Source organism: Periplaneta americana, chromosome 8 (assembly GCF_040183065.1).
Source record: "Periplaneta americana isolate PAMFEO1 chromosome 8, P.americana_PAMFEO1_priV1, whole genome shotgun sequence".
NCBI classification, from domain to species: Eukaryota; Metazoa; Arthropoda; class Insecta; order Blattodea; family Blattidae; genus Periplaneta; species Periplaneta americana.
In genome coordinates this window covers 176,172,568-176,198,283 of record NC_091124.1, presented here as the reverse complement: position 1 = coordinate 176,198,283, position 25,716 = coordinate 176,172,568, and the positions used below count along the sequence as shown (strand labels likewise).

General features: G+C 36.6%; 1 protein-coding gene across 1 annotated transcript in view; it reads left to right on the top strand.

Moving 5' to 3' along the window:
- LOC138705264 (neprilysin-2-like) overlaps positions 1-25,716 on the top strand; it is a 115,338-nt gene that overhangs the window by 71,288 nt on the left and 18,334 nt on the right. The window contains exons 2-5 of the mRNA XM_069834098.1: positions 2,814-2,944; positions 13,386-13,969; positions 22,302-22,696; positions 24,215-24,373. Coding sequence (XP_069690199.1) covers positions 2,814-2,944; positions 13,386-13,969; positions 22,302-22,696; positions 24,215-24,373 — 1,269 coding nt within the window. The remainder of the gene's footprint in view (positions 1-2,813; positions 2,945-13,385; positions 13,970-22,301; positions 22,697-24,214; positions 24,374-25,716) is intronic.

Genomic DNA, 25,716 nt, shown 5'->3' with positions numbered 1-25,716 from the left:
ACCCAGTATGAGCAAATGCTGGGTAACTTTCGGTGTTGGACCCCGGACTCATTTCACCGGCATTATCACTATCTCATTCAGACGCTAAATAACCTAAGCTGTTGATAAAGCGTTGTAAAATAACCTGAAATAAAAAAGTCATACCATGCAATCGACAGAGAGGTGCAGACGGCTGTCACACACTGGTTCCGGTCCCAGGCGGCAGACTTCTACGACACAGGGACAAATGTCTCATTTCCGGTAGGGAATATGTTGAAAAAATATCTCAACAATTGCTGTATCTGTTCCAATAAATCTTTCCACTAAACTGTATTTTCTTTCCCTAAATGTCCCCAGGGAAGCATTTTTACGCCTCATAATTGCGATCGAGTGGCCAAAATTTGTATAAGCACTTGTTTTGACATTATTCACCATCATCATCAAATATATCATGGTTTAGGCCCTTAGGTCTGTTCCATTTCCAGAAAATCAGAACTGTTCTTTCCATCTCTTTCTGGGCCTGCCAAGATCCCTTCTACCAACTGGCTGATATTGGAACATCTGTAGAGGGGTGCGGTTTATGTCCATTCTCATCAGATGTTGGTACCACTGCTGTCTAGAAGAGTCTATGAAGTCATGAAGACTTTGTATTTGTAACTCTTCACGAATTTCACTGTTTCTCTTCTGATCTTTCAATCTGTAACCAGCAAGAGGTCTTAATAATCTCATCACCGCCACCTCTATTCTTCTACGTTGTTCCTTGGTCAGTACCCAATTTTCAGCTCCATGTGTTAACAATGGTATTGCCATTGTCTTATAAAATTTCAGTATTGTTTCCTTCCGGACTCTTTTCATTAGAGTTCGTTTTATTGTTCCCAGGAGCTGTAGAAATCTGGAGAGTTTAGTTTCTTGATCGCTTGGTTGGTCATATGTAATATTACACCCTAGGTAATTAAAATTTGAAACCTGTTCTAAATTGATACCATTGATTGAAATTTTGGTTCGTTTGGATTGAGATCCCATGACTCCGAGAATTTTTGTTTTCATTGTAGATACTTTCAAATTGTAATCGGAAGATATTTTATACATACTGAATACTGCTTTTCGTAGATGTGCTCATTATCTGATAGGATCAATAAATCATAAGCAAAAAGCATAAAATTTAGAGGTGTTTTTCCGATAAAATTAACATTCAGTTGTGCTTCCCATTTGACATTATTAACATGGTGAAAGAAAAAAAAATTACTTTTTTATCTGCCCCCATGAGAATATTTGCTGGTAAGATGACGCCTCTCAATGTTATTTTCTAAACTCCGAACGCTCTAGAGCAGTGATGTCAAAGCAAGCGCATTTTTCTGACCTTGACGTCGTGCGCGGGCATTAAGCGCTAGGTATGCTAAAGGGAATAAGCAGCCTGTTGGATTAAGAAAACAGTGGTGGACAAACTTCCAACGGAACGTGAAATTTTATGTCGTTATTTTTATATGGCTTCTTTCTGTTTGTTATTTTCTATATTGTCTGTAAAACAAAAGTACTAACACTTATTTCTTAGCCTAATATTGCAGTTGTGTTTTAAACGTTAATAACATAATAAAGAGTAAAGAAGGAATATTCACACAAATTCCATAATACCTACAACTATACTGTACCTACTAAGTGAATTAAACACATCATTCGTAAAGAAAATGTTATCCCAAAGAAAGTAACTGAATATGACATAAGTTGAAATTGATATTGTTGGTCCTATCTTTAGCCTTATAAAAGTAATCAAAACAATATTATAGTACAAAGAAAAGTTGTCTACGTATATGTTTTAACTGTAACTAATATTACGTAATAAAACTGTTATCGCATTATGCTTTTAGGTGATATTGGTGCGCAACTTTCTGTTATCAGAATACTAAATTATCTCGAAATCTGCTGAAGCTATAGACCTGACGTTTTACCAACACATAAGCACATATTTTGTTTGTGATGTAACAGTATTTGATTTGTTATTTCATTTCCTTACAAACATTTTTCATGCGAATATTTTCAAACATTTTAATACACTATCTTCAGTAATACGTATTTACGATATATTAGATTTACAAAAACATTGTTTCAGTAGCTGTAAGGCTACTAAACAAACATATCTGAAAATTTCACTTTTCTGTAAAAAAGTTGAGAAAATATTCCTTTTGAATAAAGAAGCAAACTCGTGAAAAATGAACATTAAAATTAAAACTTACATTCTTATAATGCACTTATACTTCTCAGACTAATCTAAAAATTAACATGGATACAGTTTTAATAAGTTCTCTTCCCTTTATCTATTGAATCAGTGCTGGCCATCCCTGAATATAGCTCGACCAAGTGGCATATACCACCTCTTTCGTCTGTCTCTTTCTTTTCCGCTGTAAAGCGCTCAGGCTCTCCTGGGCTGTAAAGCGCGCGCTTGCTCCTATGGGCATCAGTTGACATCACTGCTCTAAAGGAAGGATTCGAACTCGGAACCATCAGTTCCAGATCTATTTCGACACACACTTAAAGACATTAATGGAACTTTTTTTTTCCTTTTAACAGATTTATTGTACTTTATTTTAGTCGATTACCATTGGAGAAAAATGTTTGAAGTCGACAGAGAGTAAAATGTTGAGCTCTCCTTGCAGTGACACAGAAGGCGTCATGCCACGACCACGCTTTCATGTTTATTGGCATTTCCTCGTAACGCGATAGCGGATAGCGTATAAAACTGTATGAATGTGTTGCATGAAATTTAATCCCGTGTTCTTGGGTTGCCCCTGAACATAGTAGGCCATGTTTGCGGACTCAGCAGCCATTGTTTGTTGCAGGAACCCGACGTGGTGGCGGCGGCGCACCAGCATGGAGCGCAACATGACGATCCTGGCGGCCGTGGCCTGGTGCCTCGTCGCGGCTCTCGTCGTCGCCCTCGCCATCTTCGTGGTCCGGCAGAGACGCTCAGGTTGGGCCGCTGCCAAATCCCGGAACAACCCTCCCGCTTAACAAAAACATCCCGACCAGCGTATTGACCGCCCAGCATGACCATGAATTGGGCGCGTGTGGCGCTGGCCTTGGCGGTCGTCGATTTAAACAAAATTCTGTAGTGGTAAGAGGTGTCAACCGCCAGGACCTTGAGCCAGCGCCACTGTTTGCATTGAAAGCGAATGTCATGCTGGCGGAGCAACGCGTGGGCCGCGGACAGGCTCTGGCACGACCTATGTAGCAGGATCTTTCGTTCTTGGCCAGTATAGCACGTTGCGTTCTTGTGCAAGGTTGCTGAGTATGCAAGAGACAATCAAACATTCGGGCTTGTAGTAAACATTCAATCTGTCACGCTGCTCTTGTTTTGTTGTCCTCTTTTCTGTTGTTACATGCCATCTTTGCGAGAACAATCAAGGCCACAAACGAAAAGGTCCTCCAACATGGTCAAATGCAAGAACTATAATAATAATAATAATAATAATAATAATAATAATAATAATAATAATAATAATAATAATAATAAATTTATTTATTTATTTAATCGTCCACACCTGTGGAGTAACGGTCAGCACGTCTGGCCGCGAAACCAGGTGGCCCGGGTTCGATTCCCGGTCGGGGCAAGTTACCTGGTTGAGGTTTTTTCCGGGGTTTCCCCTCAACCCAATATGAGTAAATGCTGGGTAACTTTCGGTGCTGGACCCCGGACTCATTTCACCTTCATCTCATTCAGACGCTAAATAACCAAAGATGTTGATAAAGCGTCGTAAAATAACCTACTAAAATAAAAAAAATATATATATTTAATCTGACAGGATTAAGGCCATAAGGCCTTCTCTTCCATCCTACCAGATAGCACGTATAAATACAAAAAAGAAATACAAACACTGATGAAAATAATATATATTAAATTAAAGCCCTATAGAGGGTCAACAGAGTCAAAAGTACACTATAGAGCTCTCATCGAGCTAATACAAGAAAAAAGAAAGGAAACAGAGATAGCAATGATGATAGTGATAACTGATGATGATAATAATAATAATAATAATAATAATAATAATAATAATAATAAATACATTACATATTAATTGTCAATTTTACAACAGCATAGTTACAATATTTACTATATGTCATGGGTTAAGCCGAAGTTGCGCAACCTGACAGGTGTTCAACAAGCAATTCCATGCACTAGAATGTGATTTTTAATTTAAATTTGAATTTTTATATTGTCCGACAGTCTCTGACGTGGTCAGGGAGAGAATTCCAGAGGCGTGGAATAGATATGCTGAAAGATGATGAGTACAAGGATAGTACAGAGGTCCAGAAGTTTCTATCCATTTTGATAAAAAATGCAATGTGATGGTGTCACATAATATTAATATATCTGAGTAAACTTCCCGCCCTGTAATCAGTGAGTAAAACACAGCTGAACAAGCCTGATGATGTTTGCTTTCTACTAACTTCCATCCTTACCATTTCTAAACTAGTATATTTCATGCTACTAACAATAACAAAAACATCCACTAACCAAAGTGATCTTTTTTTTAGATAGTACTATAATTGTGCGAAGTTCGAATCACAGTCATATAAAAAATAAATAGATCTTAATGGCAAGATAATAGAATATTTATAGCACTGTGTTAATATACATAGATCTTAATCTGTTTTTGAACAATAGTTGTCTTTTAAGTGTTCAATTACCCTTCCTGCTTTTACCCTATAATGTCCCCAGTTCTGACATTGATAAGCTCCTTCATGGATTACAATAATTATGTTTCTTCATTACATTGTCAGTACATTTCAATCAGTAGCGTAACCAGAGGCAAGTTTTGGGAACATCATTTGGCAAATTTGCCCATAACTTACAGACCTGGCCTTGGGCAGAAAACTATGAATGAATAAAATGAAAGAACAGTTATTGTTTAGTACTATGAAATCTGTAGTGCTTGGGAAAAGTGACACAAGTCAGTTTCCACAAACCTTTTTTGATAATTTATTGACTACTTACGGAACATCTGCTCGCTTGGAAAAAAAGATATAAGTATTTCTCCCATTACATTAATTCATACAGAAAAAAATCAAATCGCCATAAACCAGTATAAGGTGTCAATAAATTATCAAAAAAGATTTGTGGAAACTGACTTATGTCACTTTTCCCGAGCACTGCAGAAATTTAAAATGAACTTACCAAAAGTTGTTATAAAGCAAAATCCATTCTCCATTTTTGCAGAGTGAATTAACAGATGCCGGCCCAAAATAAATCTAGTTATTGTGTTGAGAATAGTACCATATCTTCATAATTTCTTTCAAAACCCATCATCAGTTTAAATGAAACTGTTAGCAGAAATATAAAGAATTTGATATTCTAAAAGCCATCAGCGTGGCTCAGTCGGTTAAGGCGCTTGCCTGCCGGTCTGAAGTTGCGCTCGTGCACGGGTTCGATCCCCACTTGGGCTGACTACCTGGTTGGGTTTTTACCGAGGTTTTCCCCAACAGTAAGGTGAATGCCAGGTAATCTATGGCGAATCCTCGGCCTCATCTCGCCAAATACCATCTCGCTATCACCAATCTCATCGACGCTAAATAACCTAGTAGTTGATACAGCGTCGTTAAATAACTAAAAAAAATATTCTAAATATTGTTCATTGTTGATAGACACAATCAAACAGTGTTTTTTCTTTCAGTATCGCGGCCGCGGTGAGCTACTCCTCACCCCCTCCTTATGCCACTGATTTCAATATGATCACCATCCATCCCAAAACAGCGCTCTTAATGTTACATAGTTTCTCTGAAATGTTGCAGCATGTTTGCTGTAATGTGTAGTAGATTGGATGCCTAATGACATTAACACCATTATTTTTGTTTTGTACACTATAAATTCCAGTGCCGTAGCATCATGTCTAAGATATTCAGTCTAGGACTCGCATTACGGAATGGGCGATCATCATGGGGGAGGAACTTTGTCGTGAAATTACAACCAGTTTGAGACCAATACCCACCCAACATCGTGATGAATTTGGGAAACTACGTTAGGTAGCAAAATCTGGTTTCGAAAACCAGCCGTAATAGCTGGAGGAATAATTTTGCTGAGACCACACATTATCCCATATTGTTCACTTCTGCTGAGGGATGTGGACGTGAGGCCAACTGTCGGCTGGTCGATCCTAGTCCTCCAGGGGCTATCATACTGAGATTACTATAAGTTTTAAGAAGCTACAAATAAAAAAATATAAATGCATTATATCTGAGGAATGTGGAGTCCATGGTCTTGGGGTAGTTCAGAAAGGCTTCATTTTCACAACAAGAGTTACTTTTTCTCATCATCAAAATGGATCTAAACTTTAGGACTTCTCAGTAGTAAAATCAATGAATTAAGATTTCTTAAAAGGGCCAGAATGTCTAGTAATGCGAAAGTAGCCATGTGGGAGACTTGACAGTGAGTTATGTGCACATTAAATGCAACATCAAATTGCGAGTCAGATTGTTGTCACAATTTTTCTGTAGTACCAGTATGCCTATGCTAAATCTTACTATTATAATGCATTATGCAATTGCTATAATTATGAAAATACCATGCGTAGTACCAGTAGATGTTGATGTTGATTCAAAAGCAAGAAAGTCACTTAAAAGGAAAGGTGAAACACACTGTGTTAATATGGGCTGTAAATGAGACAAATTGTGTGATATGTGAGGAACAATGATACATCACCATATTAACAAAATATTTAAATAGACACCAGACAGATAATATTAAGAACTGGAGCTGCTGCATTAACTTTAAGGACATAATCCAATGGCATAACAAGTATCGATTGCCAGAAATTTCAGGAACAGTTTTCCTTGTCAGTGACAAACTGTCATGGAGATTGAAGCTTTCTGGAATATATGTAATTAGGGCAATAAGAAATCATTTATGAAATTATAGCTGAACAGTCTCAGAATTTGTTAAACCAAGGCAACCAAGATATGCACACACAATTATCAGAAATATAAAACCTACTGAGAAAGTCATAGAACGAAAATCAGATTCTACAATCTTGCTTTCTTATCCCTCTTGTGATATTCAACCATTCAGACACTATATATTACAAAAGGATCTAAAAATACATTTAAAATTGCAAGCCTCATCCAGATCTCAGATGTTCTTCAAACTGTCAAATGATATCCTGTGTAATTTCTATAAAATAAAAAAAAAGAAGAAATACCGGTACCAATCTATATCACAGCACACTCATTGCTAAAACTCCAGTTGTGAACGAAATTCCTCCATGGAAATGGGTGATTCCAGAACATAGCATACAAATTCCAGGAAATCATTCCAAAAATGATCCTCCATACATTCTTAACTTAGATGCCATGGAACTACTCTGCAGCACATATAAGGATCACCTTCAAATTTATACAGATGGATCTCTAAATCCTAATAATGGGACATCAGGAGCAGGGTATTATATTCCAAAATATCAAGAAAGTTATTTCATACCATGTTCATCCTCCTCCAGTCTTGACACTGAATTGCTAGCTATTGATGCTGCTCTTCAGTGTGTTACTCAAATTTCTGAAAAATCTATTTGCATACTTACCGACTCCAAGGGGGCTATATTTAATATAATTAAATATGTACCAAACCTATATCCACATAGAATTATTCCAATTCAGAAACAACTAAGTAAACTAAAAGAACTCCAAAAGGAAATAACATTTCAATGGATACCTAGTCATTGTGGTATACCTGGAAACGAGAAAGTCGATAATATTGCAAAACAGGCAACATATTTGCAACCAACACCTCTTAAAGTGATATCTCTATCCAGTGCTTTTGCTTCAGTAAAGTCTCATTTTACAAACCTATGGATCAACAATTGGCTCTCTTCTGACAAAGAAAAAATTTTACAGTCTGTACAAAAGAAACCAAATGACCTGGAAATGTACAAAAACTTGCCCAGACATGTTCAAACATTTTTAACAAGAGCCAGAACAGGTCACATTGTCACTCAATTGTACCTACACCAATTTCACATTTCTGATAATCCTACTTGTCTGTGGTGTAATAATCATGATGAAGATCTGGAACACATTCTTCTATACTGTCCATCCATAAACCACAAAAGAAGTAAATTAAAATTATCAGTACCAGTTGCAGAAGACACGGCCCTGTAGTATATATTGACTACTCCCCAACTCTGGCTACTAGCAATAGGCATCTATAATGAACACTGATCAAAATACCCCTCATTTCTCATGCAAAACAACAACTGAATATATTGTCAGCAAACAGCTGGATACAGTACATTAAGAAGATTGATTGATCTCTCTTGTGAAGGGAGTAACAATTTTTTCAGCTCTCATAAAGCTGCCACTAGACCAACTAAAGATACCCCAAAAAAAGAATAAAATAAGACAATTTTAAAATATCTTGGTAGAAAAACTGTTCTTATAAAATGTCATCCATTCTCAACCTTTACCAAGAACAATCACAATATCATAAACTTATAAGAAAATTATAACTCTGATATTAAGATTAAGCTGGGAATGTCTACCTTCATTTTCCACACATTTCTGGCAGTGCTTAAAAAATTACCCATCTCTTTTCTTAGTTCTCTTTGAGAAATTGACTTAATCTCTTGACAAATGTTATTCTTTGGTTCATCTAGCAGATTTATCAAGGGGTCATATTATGTTCTTAATGACGACTTTATCATCGTTTCCTTGCAAACAATTCATGAAGTAATCATTAGGTCACCAAGGATGACTTTTCATTTAAAAAAAAAAAAAGAAGTTTTATTGAAAAAGTTCTACAATTTGATTCCTAATGTATGTTACTATTTTGCCAGTTTATAATCTTTAAACAAAGTAAATGACATAATTATAATAAAAAATTAACGCCACATTCTTACTTCATGTATGAAAAACTAATTAAATTAAAATTCTCAATGTCAAAAATATGCCGGTAATGTATTTAAATGCAAAATAAATACATCCAGTATTAATACACAACCAATAACATAGAATTCATTCGAAATCTAACTTAAACAAGTTCCACTACTTTTAAAAACTGATAATGATGTATATCAGAATATAATGTACTATATTTGTTATGCATACAATTCGATATGCAATTCCTGGTACAATGTAAAATAAACAAGACCTTGCTCAAACACACAGCTATTACATATGTTGTCACAAGTAATTTAAATGGAGTGTTAATAGGACTGATAAAAAAGCATGGGTTGGTACAAGTAATACTGAGAGTCACAGGGTGACACAAAAGCGTGATTCTCAAAGTAGCGAGTGCAACAATAGTGCTAATTTTAGTTTAATGTACACAATTAAATATAACTTATAATGTTCATGGTCCCAAAACAAAACTCATATTGGCCCGGGTTCGATTCCCGGTCGGGACAAGTTACCTGGTTGAGGTTTTTTCCCTCAACCCAAAATGAGCAAATGCTGGGTAACTTTCAGTGTTGGACCCCGGACTCATTTCACCGGCATTATCACCTTCATCTCAGTCAGACGCTAAATAACCTCAGATGTTCATAAAGCATCGTAAAATAACCTAAAAAAAAATAAAAACTCATATATTATGTTCACTTGTTTAATAACATCATGCTATTAGAACATGTTTGTACTTTCTTTCAGTCAGAAATTTTATTACATTACCACATTCCTTAACTTACTTACTACTTACTGGCTTTTAAGGAACCTGGAGGTTCATTGCCGTCCTCACATAAGCCCGCCATTGGTCCCTGTCCTGAGCAAGATTTGTGCATTCTCTATCATCATATCCAACCTCCCTCAAATCCATTTTAATATTATCTTCCCATCTACGTCTCGGCCTCCCTAAAGGACTTTTTCCCTCCGGCCTCCCAACTAACACACTATATGAATTTCTGGATTCGCCCATACGTGCTACATGCCCTGCCCATCTCAAACGTCTGGATTTGATGTTCCTAATTATGTCTGGTGAAGAATACAATGCGTGCAGTTCTGTGTTGTGTAACTTCCTCCATTCTCCTGTAACTTCATCCCTCTTAGCCCCAAATATTTTCCTAAGCACCTTATTCTCAAATACCCTTAACCTATGTTCCTCTCTCAAAGTGAGAGTCCAAGTTTCACAACCATAAAGAACAACAGGTAATATAAATGTTTTATAAATCCTAACTTTCAGATTTTTTGACAGCAGACTGGATGATAAAAGTTTCTCAACCGAATAATAACAGGCATTTCCCATATTTATTCTGTGTTTAATTTCCTCCCGAGTATCATTATATTTGTTACTGTTGCTCCCAGATATTTGAACTTCTTCACCTCTTCAAAAGATACATTTACAATTTTTATATTTCCATTTCGTACAATATTCTCGTCACGAGACATAATCATATACTTTGTCTTTTCGGGATTTACTTCCAAACTTATCTCTTTACTTGCTTGCAGTAAAATTCCCGTGTTTTCCCTAATTGTTCGTGGATTTTCTCCTAACATATTCATGTCATCCGCATAGACAAGCAGCTGATGTATCCCATTCAATTCCAAACCCTCTCTGTTATCCTGGACTTTCCTAATAGCATACTCTAGAGCAAAGTTAAAAAGTAAAGGTGATAGTGCATCTCCTTGCTTTAGCCCACAGTGAATTGAAAACGCATCTGACAGAAACTGACCTATACGAACTCTGCTGTACGTTTCACTGAGACACATTTTAATTAATCGAACTAGTTTCTTGGGAATACCAAATTCAATAAGAATACATTTCTTAACTATCCAACATAATATATTAATCATAATAAATATTTATGTATCTTAGAACACAAGAAAACATCTTCAGAACGACATTTTATGAATATAAAGAATGTGCAAGTTGAATCTCTCTTGAGGAAAGGCAAAAGTTTCTCCTTTCATTGTTGTAACAGATTAATACAAAAGCCTTCATTTATCATATGAGAACGTGTATTTCCTTGAAGAGATCTAAAAGACTTTCACAAATTCCAGCTACTGTTAGGTCAGGAGTTCAATTCTCAAGAGTCCTGTAGGATTTATATTGTATAAAGAATCTATGGCTACATCACTCTCATCATCTCTAAACAGGAAAATTAAATATCATAATTACAATTTTCAGAACTCAGCACTGACACCAATAAAAGCGAAATAAAAATTATATCATCATTTACATAGAAACCTGATTTGCATATTTTCTTGAACAAGTCGGCTAGGTACAATTTTCAGTTCATTCTCTATACAGGGTGTAACAAAAAAAGTGGGCAAAATTTCAGGTATGGAATCCTAGTACCTATGTATAGAAGAAAAAAATGGTTATATTAACATGGGTGCAGAAATGCTCGGTTTCTGAGCAGGGCTTGCAAATATGTTTGTTTGCTGGAATTATTATGATGCATTCTGTTTAAATGTCCTTAAACGATCTGTTCAAAATGTCCACGAATAACTATTATTATTTATTTATCCACTTCCACATCATGGCACACAAGTTAGCATAAAAATAAATATAAATGTACTTCAGGAATTAAAAAGTCCACCCTTGTGAACGATGTTGATAAATATAAATCTGAATAAACAGACAAATCATGTGCTCTAAATGGATGATTCTATTTATTCCACATCAGACTCTAAATTATAGATTTGGTAAGTTTGTTATATGAACAACTTTCTTGCGTTAATTAATTGAAACTATGATGGTAATTTATCTTAGTTAATAACCAGTTTCAGCTTCATGTCGGCCATCTTCAGATTTCTAGTGAGGTCCTTTCTTATTTCTGGTTTCTTCTTTTGGTGTCTTGGCAGTGGATGCATTTATGATAGGTAGACTTGTGTCAAATAGGGTGTGCATTTTCAAATTTAATTGTGTGATGAGGACGTGTTGTGGATGTGATTTTGTATGTCTGTATATTTCGTATTCTTCTAGTGTGTTTATTTTCTGGCTTTTTGTTTCAATAAGAATTTCCTTGTCCGTTTCTATGTTGATGCAGTTGTGGTTGGTGTTGGTTATGTGTGGGAAAGTATTGTGTGATTTGGTTATAGTAGCTGTCATGTGTTCCTTGTGTAATGTTTGAAAATACCTCCCATAAATCTGAAGATGGCCGACATCAAACCGAAACTACCAAAGATAAATTACCATCATACTGTAGTTTCAATTAACCAGGATATAAATAATTGATTAAATGGCGATCTTACTCGTGTTAATTATGTAAGCATGTGCGGCTTACAGCTGTTTCGGTGCTATTCGACACCATCCTCAGAGCCTACGAGATCTTGGCGCTAACACAAGAAATACATCACACTAACATACGAAAACAAAACACACACAAGATCGCATCCTCATTCAGAAAACCGAAATACAACATAGCATGAAGAACAGAAAACACACTACAAAGACATCTCAACACACAAACAACACAAACAAATAAATACAACCACACAGGCGTATACAAACTCACATGCAATAGTTGCGACAGTTTCTACATTGGACAGACAGGCAGATCATTCCAAACTCGATACAAAGAACACATTAAAGCAATAACCAGAGGACACAATACAGCTACATATGCCGAACACATAACTAATGCTAACCACACATACAATAACATAAATACAGACATGGAAATCCTACACATGCAACTCAAAAACCAAAAACTCAACACATTAGAACAATGTGAAATATACAGACACACTAAAACACACCCTAACCAACACAGATCAATTTCAGAGCACACACACTATTTGACACAACTCTTCATCACACGAACCCACCCACACAACAAGCAGCGAAGTTGAGATAGCGCCGAGATCTAGTAGGCTCTGAGGATGGTATCGAATAGCACCGAAACAGCTGTAAGCCACACATGCTTACATAATTAACACGAGTAAGATCGCCATTTAATCAATTATTTATATTCAAGTGTTAAAATTAGTGTACGAAAGATTCAACATGGATAACCAGGATAGTTAACAAATTTACCAAATCTTATGATAAAAGTGTGTAATCAAGATGTATATCTGAATTAAAACCAGGGGCGTATTTTGCGGGCTACCGGGGCTACCGGCGGTAGCCCAAGGAAATTACAAAAGAAAAAGTTTATAATATAACATAATGTAATAATTTTGTATTATTAGTTTTACCATAGTAATTAAAATTAAAGTAATTGTTAGATATATTTTGTGTAATAATAGGGTCAGCGGTAGCCCAAACCCTTTAACCAGTATACGCCCCTGATTAAAACTTAAGATATAGTACAAAGTGGAATGGAAATGTTCAAACAACTACAATGCATACATTTTATCTTCCCTCACTCGCATGTGTACAGCTGCATTGTGCACTGCCGCATCCACTCCACATCCGTGAGTAGAGGAAGATAAAATGTATGCACTGTAATTCAAGTCAAGAAGTAAATTCATTTTGTATTCTATTGCAGAAACGCTGCCATCTCTGCCTGCAGCACTTTCCAACACAGATAACACGAAGAGCGACAGTAACAACAGTAAAAGCAGCAGCACCAGCGAGCCTGCTGTCTGTTTGACTCCAGGCTGTGTGCACAGCGCATCCAGTGTACTGAGCAGCATGGACCTCACAGCAGAGCCATGCGATGACTTCTACCAATTTGCATGTGGTTCCTACATACGGGACACCCTGATCCCAGATGATAAGTCCACAGTGAGCCGCTTCAGTGCCGTCACAGACAAGCTGCAGGAGCAGCTGCGTTCTGTGATTGATGCTCCCATTACTGCCAAAGACACTCGACCATTCCGATTGGTCAAAAACCTGTTCCGTGCCTGCATGAACCGTACGCACATCGAGGCAAGGGGGCTTGCACCCTTGCACGACATCCTACATACCCTGGGTGGCTGGCCCGTGCTTGATGGTCCAACCTGGGACGAGGGTGGCTTCGACTGGCGTCAGAGCGTCTACAAGTTCAGAGCCATGGGCTACAGTGTGGACTATTTCATGGACTTCTCTGTATCTACAGATGTCAAGAACTCCACAATGCGGTCCATAAGTGTGAGTACACAGCCTTCAGTAAACGTTTGGATTTATTTGACCTCATAAATAGGGACCGGATTTTTATGTAATATCAAGGTGTGAAATGTGTACATATTTATGTATGAAAAATAAGCTGAATATGTACCAAAATATGTAAAATCATGCAAATATTTAATTTTATTTATTTTATTGGGTTATTTTACGACGCTGTATCAACATCTAGGTTATTTAGCGTCTGAATGAAATGAAGGTGATAATACCGATGAAGTGAGTCCGGGGTCCAGCACCGAAAGTTACCCAGCATTTGCTCGTATTGGGTTGAGGGAAAACCCCGGAAAAAACCTCAACCAGGTAACTTGCCCCGACTGGGATTCGAACCCGTGCCACCTGGTTTCGCGGGCAGACGCGCTGACCATTACTCCACAGGTGTGGACGCAAATATTTAATATCAATATCTGGCAGGTATAGGATAGGTAAGACTCTCCAGCTGTGATTTCATAGAGCACCCGACTTTTTTTTTTCATTGGGTTATTTTACGACGCTGTATCAACATCTAGGTTATTTAGCGTCTGAATGAAATGAAGGTGATAATGCCGGTGAAATGAGTCTGGGGTCCAGCACCGAAAGTTACCCAGCATTTGCTCGTATTGGGTTGAGGGAAAACCCCGGAAAAAACCTCAACCAGGTAACTTTCCCCGACCAGGATTCGAACCCGGGCCACCTGGTTTCGCGGGCAGACGCGCTGACCGTTACTCCACAGGTGTGAACCCCGACTTTTTTACCGCACACTTGACACATTACTATTTTTCCATCTGTAGAGAAAGCTTCGTCCATCGCAATCCATGAATTTATTTTTGTCGTTAGGGTTGAAGATACTGGGGGCATTTTAGTTAGTTAAAAGCAGTAGATAAACTCACTTGCACTTTATACTGCAAGTATAAAACTAGTGAACTGAGTGAAATGAATGACACAACAATACTGCAAGCACTGTTTCGCTTTACAGGATTAGGAGAAAATAAGAGGAGATGTAAGACACATGCATTTTAGCTTCTCCCTGTAAGAAACAAAGTACTGTACCTACTGAAACCTCAAACTATAGGCATTTACAGACTGTTGTTTGAAAAGTGACATTCCAGTCTTATTCAGAAGGGTAGGATTATTCCAGCCGAGAACCTTACTTTCCAATCACTCGGAAAATCCCATTTCTTATAGGTCTACTAAATTTAAAGTAACCTGAAAAGCTATTTATTTTAATCTTTCAATATCTTTCCAGTTTGTTCCTTTACTCCAGCTTCTTTTCAAAAGTCGGCTACTTTATTGCGGCTCATGTCAGACTTGACATGGGTTTTCCCTGGAAAGATTAGAGAGATGGTGAGTAAGGTTGCAAATTGCATGGGAACGGCTTGTTAAGACGTGTGCAGGACAATTATAGTTCGAGACAAATCATGTCGTCTTCGTCCCACTCCACCGCATGAAAGCAACGCTACTTTCTGAGTGATTTTTACAATACAAGGTAGTTGTATAAGAAAGGTTGCCTTTGTTCACTCATATTTACAGTGTGCGGGATGGGGTGAGTGCCTCTATTACTTTCTGGAACTAAGGACATTATGTTTCGTCCCGAAATATATCCTTTCTTGGGTAGGTAAAAAGGCTTTTTAAATCTGTGTATTACAAATTGTAAACTTCCCTGCAGAAGTTTTTTTCCCCCCTTTTAGATAAGTAAAAATGAATAAAACCTCTAAATATGTAGATTTATGTAATACCAAGCCATAATATGTAATGTGGGCGTAAATATGTAGTATCAAATTTTAATATATTAATGGTAATTACAAGATTCGCAAAGATTTATTATTTATGTACTGTTAGGTTGAAAGGAATATAATATGTAATTACATAAAAATCCGGTCCCTACTCATAAACAACAGTAATTTGTGTTCTATTTAAGTAGCTACTCAACACTCCACGAATGTCTATGTGCTAAAGATTGCTCTGAGCTTAATGATGAGGCCAGACACTACCTCTCAAAGAACTGTATCGGCCGGTAATTATTTTAGCTCAGATGTATTGTATTTCTAGATAAAACTGTTTTAAAATCGAACTGGTTAAAAGAATTACAATCAGAAGTAAACATATTAGGTGTAAATTGGTTATGGAAAGCAGGGGCGATTTCTCCGGGCATGCTATGCTTGCTACACAAGCCCAATATTTTCGTAGAATGTATATTTCTCAAAATGGCGTTACGTATATTAAAATTTATTTTGATTTTTGGAATATTGTATAGACGTAATACCATCCGCAGGTTGCACACCGCAAGTATCGCAACGCTTGCTCGTTTCTCGGAGCTACAGGAAAGACGTAGAAATAGCGAGAATATGATGCGCGCGCAAGTGCCTTCCTCCTTAGTCCGTCCTAGGCGCACATGCTTCTGTTATGTGTTGTTTGAAGCTCTGGTCCGAGAGCTACACCAACGACTATTTAACGTTACACAGAGCAGTATTGATAGCGGGAATGTGCTATGATTTGCGAGTGCAATGTAATTGTATGAGCAGAATGCATATGTTAGCTGCTGCATGTATTATTAATTCCTAAACATTAATTTGAAGTATTGCAATGAGTTCGGAATTGTGTGTTATTGAAACTTCATTATTAAATCCATTTTCCCGAAGGACTATTCAAGAGAAGACAGACATTATAGAGAATATGTACTCAATACAACAATATGCATTGGTTGGCAGGGTCGAAAAAACTAAATAAACTGTTTTGTTGGCCATGTTTGTTATATTATATCGAACTTCTACATCTGATGAGCGAATATGATCCATGACTCATAATGATTTCATAATTATAAAATAAATTATTTATGTAGGTCTGATTATTTTTATTAATTATGAATTATTATATCCTCCCATCTTCCCCTATGAATAAAACAGCAAGCCTAACTTTCGTGACTAGCATTCGCCCCTGATGGAAAGAATAGGGACTTTAAATATCAAGTTTATTGGAAAAACTATAAAAGATAGAGAATATGAAGTCTCAAGATGGGAGGTTTTTAGTAATATAACGAACTTGTATTCAGTAAGGTATTAGAAAGAAATGAAAACTTTCTGGGAACAGGAAGAGTACAGTACGTCAGATTCAATACAAGAGAAGTGAGAGTAGGATTACCCTGGTGGAGATTAGGTATTTGGAGACTCAAAAATAGAAGAGGTAATGTGGGTAAGGATATTTTTCCCCTATGTGGGTGTTTTGAAGACGCAATCCATAGTATATTATACTCTCAAAATGCACAGCAACAAATGACCTGAGAATTAGAGGAATAGAAAATACATTTTTTAAGGTGAATGAGAAGATAGCTTTCATAAGACTAAGTGAGCTGTTAAACATTAACAAGCTTAATAATTTAGATAAATTTCTGTTCAGAGCCAAAATAAGATGGGAGAAGAAGATAATAGTACAATGTGAAGACAGATTATAATGTGAGAGAATCCTTCACTCTATAAAAACTAGTCCACACCTGTGGAGTAACGGTCAGCGCGTCTGGCCGCGAAACCAGGTGGCCCGGGTTCGAATCCCGGTTGGGGCAAGTTACCTGGTTGAGGTTTTTTCCGAGGTTTTACCTCAACCCAATACGAGCAAATGCTGGGTAACTTTCGGTGCTGGACCCCGGACTCATTTCACCGGCATTATCACCTTCATATCATTCAGACGCTAAATAACCTAGATGTTGATACAGCGTCGTAAAAAACCCAATAAAATAAAAATAAAATTTAAAAAAAAATACAAAAACTGTTAGTTAAGGAGTGACCAAATTAGTAATCTGTAAATAAGTGAAACGATTATTTAAAATAAAAATAGTAAAAGATTTAAGAATAGTAAATATAGTGAATAATGAGTTTATTATGGTAATATACCGAACTAGGGTTGTTTATAAGTCATGAATAAGTATAGGATACGAACATTAAGTTAAAGTGTGATATCTTTGTATTGACAGAATGAAGAAAGGATAATTCAGTTAAATAATTAAAGACAGAGAATAGGAGAATAGAATAAGAATCATTTAAAGCGGAGAGGGAAAATGTCTGCGATGAGTGATAGAGGTATAGGAAGAACTGAGCATTACCGATAGTATTAAAAGAGTCAGTCCCGCGCCGCAGCGTCGTGGTCTAAGGCATCCTGCCTAGGACTCGCGTTACGGAATGGCGCTGGTTCGAGTCCTCATGGGGGAAGAAATTTTCTCATGAAATTTCGGCCAGTGTATGGGACTGGTGCCCACCCAGCATCGTGATGCACTTGGAGAGCTATGATTGATAGGTAGCTAAATCCGGTTACGCAAACCAGCTATAACGGCTGGGAGGGCTTATCGTGCTAACCACACGATATCTCCATTCTGGTTGGATGATCGTCCACCTCTGCTTCGGCATGTGGCCGTGAGGCCAGCAGCCACCTGGTCGGTCTTGGCCCTTTGTGGGCTGTAGCGCCACGGATGATTATTATTATTATTATTATTATTATTATTATTATTATTATTATTATTAAAAGAGTCATATTAGTGGGAATATACATATTATTATTATTATTATTATTATTATTATTATTATTGAATATGCATCTGTTGTATGGAACTCCATAACTTCCACTGACTCGGCTAAATTGGAGAATATTCAAAGAAAATTTATTTCCCTGTGTTCTTATAGATTTTTACCAAATTTCGATTATAACTATGAGACTAATTGCGAATATTTCAATTGCGGTAGTTTGTTCACCAGACGTCAGGATCTTGATTATTTATTTTTTTGTAAAGTCATTAAGGGTGATATTGATTGTGAATCTTTCATAAGCAATATCAGTCTTCGTATTCCTGCTAAGGGTTTAAGATTTCATAACTTGTTTTATAATAGGAATTCTAAATCTCTGTCTCCGGTCTGCAGATGTATTAAATATGCTAATTTGCATGGATTGAACTTGGATCCATTTAATGTGTAGTATATACTTTTCGAGTTTTATGTCAGTTTTATTATTTATGCCATTGTTAGATATGTATCATACTATTCTCGTCATTTGCATAACTTACAATATTAATTATATGATTCCTGTCTTCATTTATATGGTTTCATTAATTCATTTATAATACATTTTATTTAATTGCCATCATTTTAATTATCTCACTGAACTAATTTTAATAATATTATTTGTGCTATTTATTTTGTTGCATTTTGGTCAATTGAGTAATGTATACTATTATATTGATTGTATTTTCATCTCATTGCCATTTTCTATCATTCATTCTCATCATCATTTGTTGTTTTGTTTCGTTTTGTACCTGTGCTAAACTGTAATTGGCCTTGTGCTGTTGTTTCGCACATTAATATTCTAAATAAATAAATAAAATAAATAAATAAATTAAAAGAGTCATATTAGTGGGAATATACATATTATTATTATTATTATTATTATTATTACAAGAGTCATATTAGTGGGAATATACATATTATTATTATTATTATTATTATTATTATTATTATTATTATTATTAAAAGAGTCATATTAGTGGGAATATACATATTATTATTATTATTATTATTATTATTATTATTATTATTATTATTATTATTATTAAAAGAGTCATATTAGTGGGAATATACATATTATTATTATTATTATTATTATTATTATTCTTTTCGTGTTGTATTGTATGGTATAGTATAGTAGGTACACAGTATTAAATAGAATTAAACTGTTATTAGCAGAGTTGTTAAGTTAAGAAGCTGTTCATTGTACTATAATCTGTGCATTTCGAACTGGCTGCTCAAGGTCACGTACAAACGTACAAAAATACAAACCCCGCACGAATCACTGAACTGAAGTACTGGTGACCATTTTCGCCGCACCCTCCCCCCTCGTCCCTCTCTTATCCGGTTCATGTTCTGGTACTATTAAAAAGCGACACCTATCCAACTGTATATAAATAATTAACATTGCTCTTACTGTATTCGTGCAGTAAGCATTTCAAATCTTTCGCCCACACCTGGGGAAGGATGCAGTTCTACATAAAAAAATGCTAGTTCCAAAAATTTGCTGCTGCCTCGAAAAAAGGTCCATGCGTAAATACAGCCCTGATCCTGGTCAATGGGTAACTTCATCACATATTCTAAAGCAAGGTTACAGAGAATTGGGGCCAGCTTGTTTTCCTGTTTAAATCTCGTTTAATATCAAAAGGTAACCTAGTAGTTGATACAGCGTCGTTAAATAACCAACTAAAAAAAATAAAATAAAAAATATCAAAAGGTTCTGTTGTCGTTCCTTGCTATGTTATTTGTTGGATAAAAGAAATGGAGCTTCAAAATTAAAGCATACCACTTACCTCCAAGGCTGCTGTGTCCAATACAGTCATACCCTTAATATCCCGCAACACTAAATGCCCTTCTGAGCCTAAATGGAATATTTTTGCATTTGAATGTAGTTATCGTTAATTATATTTAAATGATGCAGACATTTACTTCTGCTACCTATTTTTTTAAAGATATTTAATATTTTAATTTCCCTTATAATGCATTTTGACCACTGCCTGCTAGATTGCATCCTATAGCTGCGTAAACTGCCTGCTCAACTCAATCGAAGTTATTTTACCGCTAAGTGGCAGGCAGTGCCCGCTGCTATTAACATTATTTTATTTATTTATTTGGTGGTGTCAATAAAGACACATGTCATCACAAGTTCCAGGTCACATGGGCCCTTGCCTTAACAAGAATATTGCTTAGAATAACATGAGTACGTAAATGAAGTGTGACCATCTTCTCCATCAGAAACGGAGACTGGTAAGCTGTAGGTAAACTTTCAGAGTCAATGATTTTTGCAGAAAAGTTAACATTACTTGATTGTTCACTGAATGCTATGTGTAATTATGGTTTAATAAGTGGATTAGGATGTGTTTGTAGTTTCTGAAGATAATTTTTACGTAAGTGCTGCACGCAGTCACTGAATAAAATGATTTCCAGGTCACTGTACAGTTGTGCGTTAGTAATGTAAAAATCAGCACCTGTGATGGTTCTGCACACAGCTCTTTGGATGGCATCGAGTTTCTTGATGTGGCGGGGATGGGTTTGAGCCCAAACTTCTGACGCATAGGACATGTATGATCGTATAAGTGATGTGTACAGCAATAGTTTGGTTTTGAGGGGAATGAAGCTTTTAAGTATTGGATATAATGCTAAGAATCTTTGCAAAGTTCTGTCTCGTATTAACTGTATATGTTGTCTGTATGTCAAACGACTGTCCAGTACTAGACCAAGATATCTCACCGTTGTTTTGAAGGGAATGTGTTGATTCTGAACAGAGAGCGGTTGTAATAATCGTCGAAATCTCCTTGTAAAAACTACTGCTGTACTTTTTTCGCCGTTAATTTTCAGTCGCCATCTTGTAGATCATTGGGTGAATAAGTCCAAGGCTTCTTGCATCTGTTGTAAAGCACATTTGATGTCGTAATGTTTTGTATAAAGGACTGTGTCATCTGCATATAAGGCGTGTCAGCGTTGGTGTGCTTGGGAATGTCATGAACATATGAGGCGTAGAGAATTGGACTCAGAACAGAGCCTTGAGCAACTCCTGCTTCAATTGGTCTTGAACTGGGAAGACAATTACCTTGTCGCACTATGAATGATCTGTTTTTCAGGTAGTCTGCAATAAAATGTACGTATGCGTCAGGAACTGAAATTTTCTGTAGTTTGTAAAGAAGACCATCATGCCACACTGTGTCGAATGCCTGTTTTATGTCCAGGAATGTTGCTATTGTGTGTTCGAAATGTTGATATCCATTGTTTATGTAATGAGTGAGCATATGAAGTGGATCTCTTGTGCTGTGCTTAGATTTAAAGCCGAATTGTTCGTGTTGAATTCTAACTGGCTCTTTTAGAATTGGGTCTAGGCGGGCTAGTATTAGGTGTTCCAAAATTTTTCCAAGGAAGTCAAGTAGACTTATCAATCTATAGTTGTTAGGGAGTGTGGGGTCTTTTCCTGGTTTAGCAATTGTGATGACAGTTGCTTCTTTCCATTGTGATGGAAAATGTAAAAATTTCAGACAGGCGTTATAAAAACATTATCATTATATGCAAAGTCATTACCTGCCACCTAGCAGCTGCTTGCGCATAACTGTTCATTGGGCAGGCAGTATAAGCAGCCATATGATGTGATCCAGCAGGCAGTGATTTTGACAATTTGTGTTGGTGCCTGATCTCTATAGTGAAATGATCATTGTTGATAAAATTGTATTTAGACTTTTACTACTCGTAGTTTACTATTAAAACATTAAAGTAAAAATATTTTGTCATGAAAAATTGTGTAATTTACATTGCAGGTGGATCAGGCATCACTTGGAATCAGCCGGGAGTACCTCACAAAAGGTTTTGGAGAGAAAATAGTCGATGCATACTACAATTATCTTGTAGATATTGCCACGATCCTGGGAGCCCCGAAAGAGCGAGCTGAAAAAGAAATCCGGGACTCAGTAGAATTTGAAATGCACCTGGCCAATATCTCACTGCCAAGCGAAGAGAGACGGAATGTAACCAAGCTGTATAACCCCATGAAAGTGCGTGATATGCAGTCTAAATTTCCTTCCATTCCATGGCTCACCTATTTCAACAGCATCCTGCCAAAACACATGCAGATCACAGAGGATGAAGTCATTGTAGTGGGCGTGCCCAGCTACATCCAGGGGCTTGAACGACTCCTAGAGCAGACCCCTAAAAGGTAAGTCCCACAAAGAAAACAAATTGCCTAGAGTGAGCATTGATGACTGTCAACCAGCTAACAGCAGATACCAAGAAGTATAGAGAGAGCGATAGTGAGGCTTGCATTTGGAAACTTTAAATTAAATAAGAAAGTCATTCATTGCAACATACATGCCCTTTACCAATTCTGCAAAGTAGCAAATAAAAATTCAACAATGAATAATACAGTCAACTCTGAATATAGTGATCTCGGTGGTAGTCAAAATTCGGCTATAGTGAACCTAAATTGTTGGTCCCGAACTGCATACATTAAAAAGTTGTTGTTTTCTAATGCCAGGCATTTGACAAAGTCATTTGACCTCTTGCACTCCAATATTTTTCAAAGATATTATCATGGCCAGCCCTGAAGCACAGATTTTGAGGTGTTCCGAATCCATTTCTTGGTTTGAGTTGCACAATGGGCAGTTAGGGGACTGATATATTCCAATTCTATGCAGGTGTTTAGCCAAACAGTCATAGTCTCTTGCCAATCTAAATGCACCTACAAACGATTTTCGTGGTAAATCGGGAATTAACTGTGGATTATGATGCAGAGAATTCCATTTTTTCCCTTGAGATTGTGTTATCAAATTTTGTTTGTTGAAGTCTAAGTATGTAGATTTAATAAATCTTTTCACAGAGTAATATGTAGATTTAGTAACAGGTCTGTAAGTAGCAGTGCTACCCTTCTTTGCTAAAGCATCCACATTCTCGTTTCCCAGGATTCCACAATGGGATGGTATCCATTGGAATACAATTCTTTTATTGAATGATATTAATTGAGAGAGCATTTTAGTTATTTCTGCTGTTTGAGATGAAGGTGTGTGTTTAGAGACTATTGATAGAATAGCTGCTTTGGAGTCTGACAATATAACTGCATTCTTAAATTTATTGATGTGGCATAGAAGATTCCTAAGACTTTCACTTATTGCAATGATTTCTCCATCAAAATTTGTTGTTCCAAATCTGTGCTTCAGTGGCTGACCATGATAATATCTTTGAAAAATATTGGAGTGCAAGAGGTCAAATGACTTTATTGTCAAACGCCTGGCATTAGAAAACAACAACAACTTTAATTTTTATCTGGTCTCTTAAATCCAAAATCCATTATGTTCGTGTTCATTAATTGCTGGTTTACCGTATATTTATTGCATATGTCTCTCTTCTTCACTTTCACTTTATTTATACTTAGACAATGTACCCAAGTTATCAATATTTAACAAATATTTCTTTGCTTTCAGTTCATTATAGAAGTTATATTCATCACAGTTTTTTTCTACTAAGATTTATAGGATCATAATATCAACCACTTCCTATCACACTTTTAAAGCAATTTTGAAGTAACTGCCAAATTTTACTTACTTTACACACGTTCATTGTATTCTGTCCAACTTTTGCTGGTCATTACTGACTAACAGTAAGTAGGCATGTTTTCTTTTGCAGCATATTCAATTATAAGCAGAATCCAGTTTGTGATTCATGATCTTGTCTTCTGCAGGGTCCTCGCCAACTACGTGATGAGTAGGGTGGCAGGAGCCAGTGTCAATTACATGAATCAGGAACTGCGCAGCCGGCAGCTCAAGTTCTCCACGGCGCTATCAGGCAAGACGGAGCGTGAAGCACGATGGAAGGAATGCATCGACATTGTCAGTGGAGGGTGAGTTCAAGTTTCAGACCTGTATCAAGAGTTTAACAAAGTGTTGTCAGTGAACTAACTGACACACCAATGTGCTTGTTTCTTGCAGAATCCAATCTTCCAGGTGGACATGTCGACTTGCATTAGATAAGTATCACCAGCACATAGCACTGTCTTGCTGTCCGAGCACATTCACTGCTCTCTGCAGCCTTCATAATCTTTTGTTCACAGTTCCAAGAAACAAGTTGTTAAACATCTGAGTAACAGCCAACACTTCGAGGAGCGGTGTGTGAAGTTCTTGGAGATGATATTATAGTTTTCTTCTCTTTCCGTTTTATTTTCTGTTCTAATTCATTGTCACTTCCGTAATCTTCCATTGAAAATTGTCTACATATTTGAAGGGCCCACAGAAATAACTTGCTAAGTCACTTTCCTTATGGGAGTATAAGGGTACAGTACATCAGTTATTCATAGATTTCAAAAAGGCATATGACTCAGTTAAGAGAGAAGTTTTATATTATATTCTTATTGAATTTGGTATTCCCAAGAAACTAGTTCGATTAATTGAAATGTGTCTTAGTGAAACGTACAGCAGAGTTCGTATAGGTCAGTTTCTGTCAGATGCGTTTCCAATTCACTGTGGGCTGAAGCAAGGAGATGTACTATCACCTTTACTTTTTAACTTAGCTCTAGAGTATGCCATTAGGAAAGTTCAGGATAACAGAGAGGGTTTGGAATTGAACGGGTTACATCAGCTGCTTGTCTATGCGGATGACATGAATATGTTAGGAGAAAATTCACAAACGATTGGGGAAAACACGGAAATTTTACTGGAAGCAAGTAAAGAGATAGGTTTGGAAGTAAATCCCGAAAAGACAAAGTATATGATTATGTCTCGTGACGAGAATATTGTACGAAATGGAAATATAAAAATTGGAAATTTATCTTTTGAAGAGGTGGAGAAGTTCAAATATCTGGGAGCAACAGTAACAAATATAAATGATACTCGGGAGAAAATTAAACACAGAATAAATATGGGAAATGCCTGTTATTATTCGGTTGAGAAAATTTTATCATCCAGTCTGCTGTCGAAAAATCTGAAAGTTAGAATTTATAAAACAGTTATATTACCGGTTGTTCTGTATGGTTGTGAAACTTGGACACTCAGCTTGAGAGAGGAACAGAGATTAAGGGTGTTTGAGAATAAGATGCTTAGGAAAATATTTGTGGCTAAGAGGGATGACGTTACAGGAGAATGGAGAAAGTTACACAACACAGAACTGCACTCATTGTATTCCTCACCTGACATAGTTAGGAACATTAAATCCAGACGTTTGAGATGGGCAGGGCATGTAGTACGTATG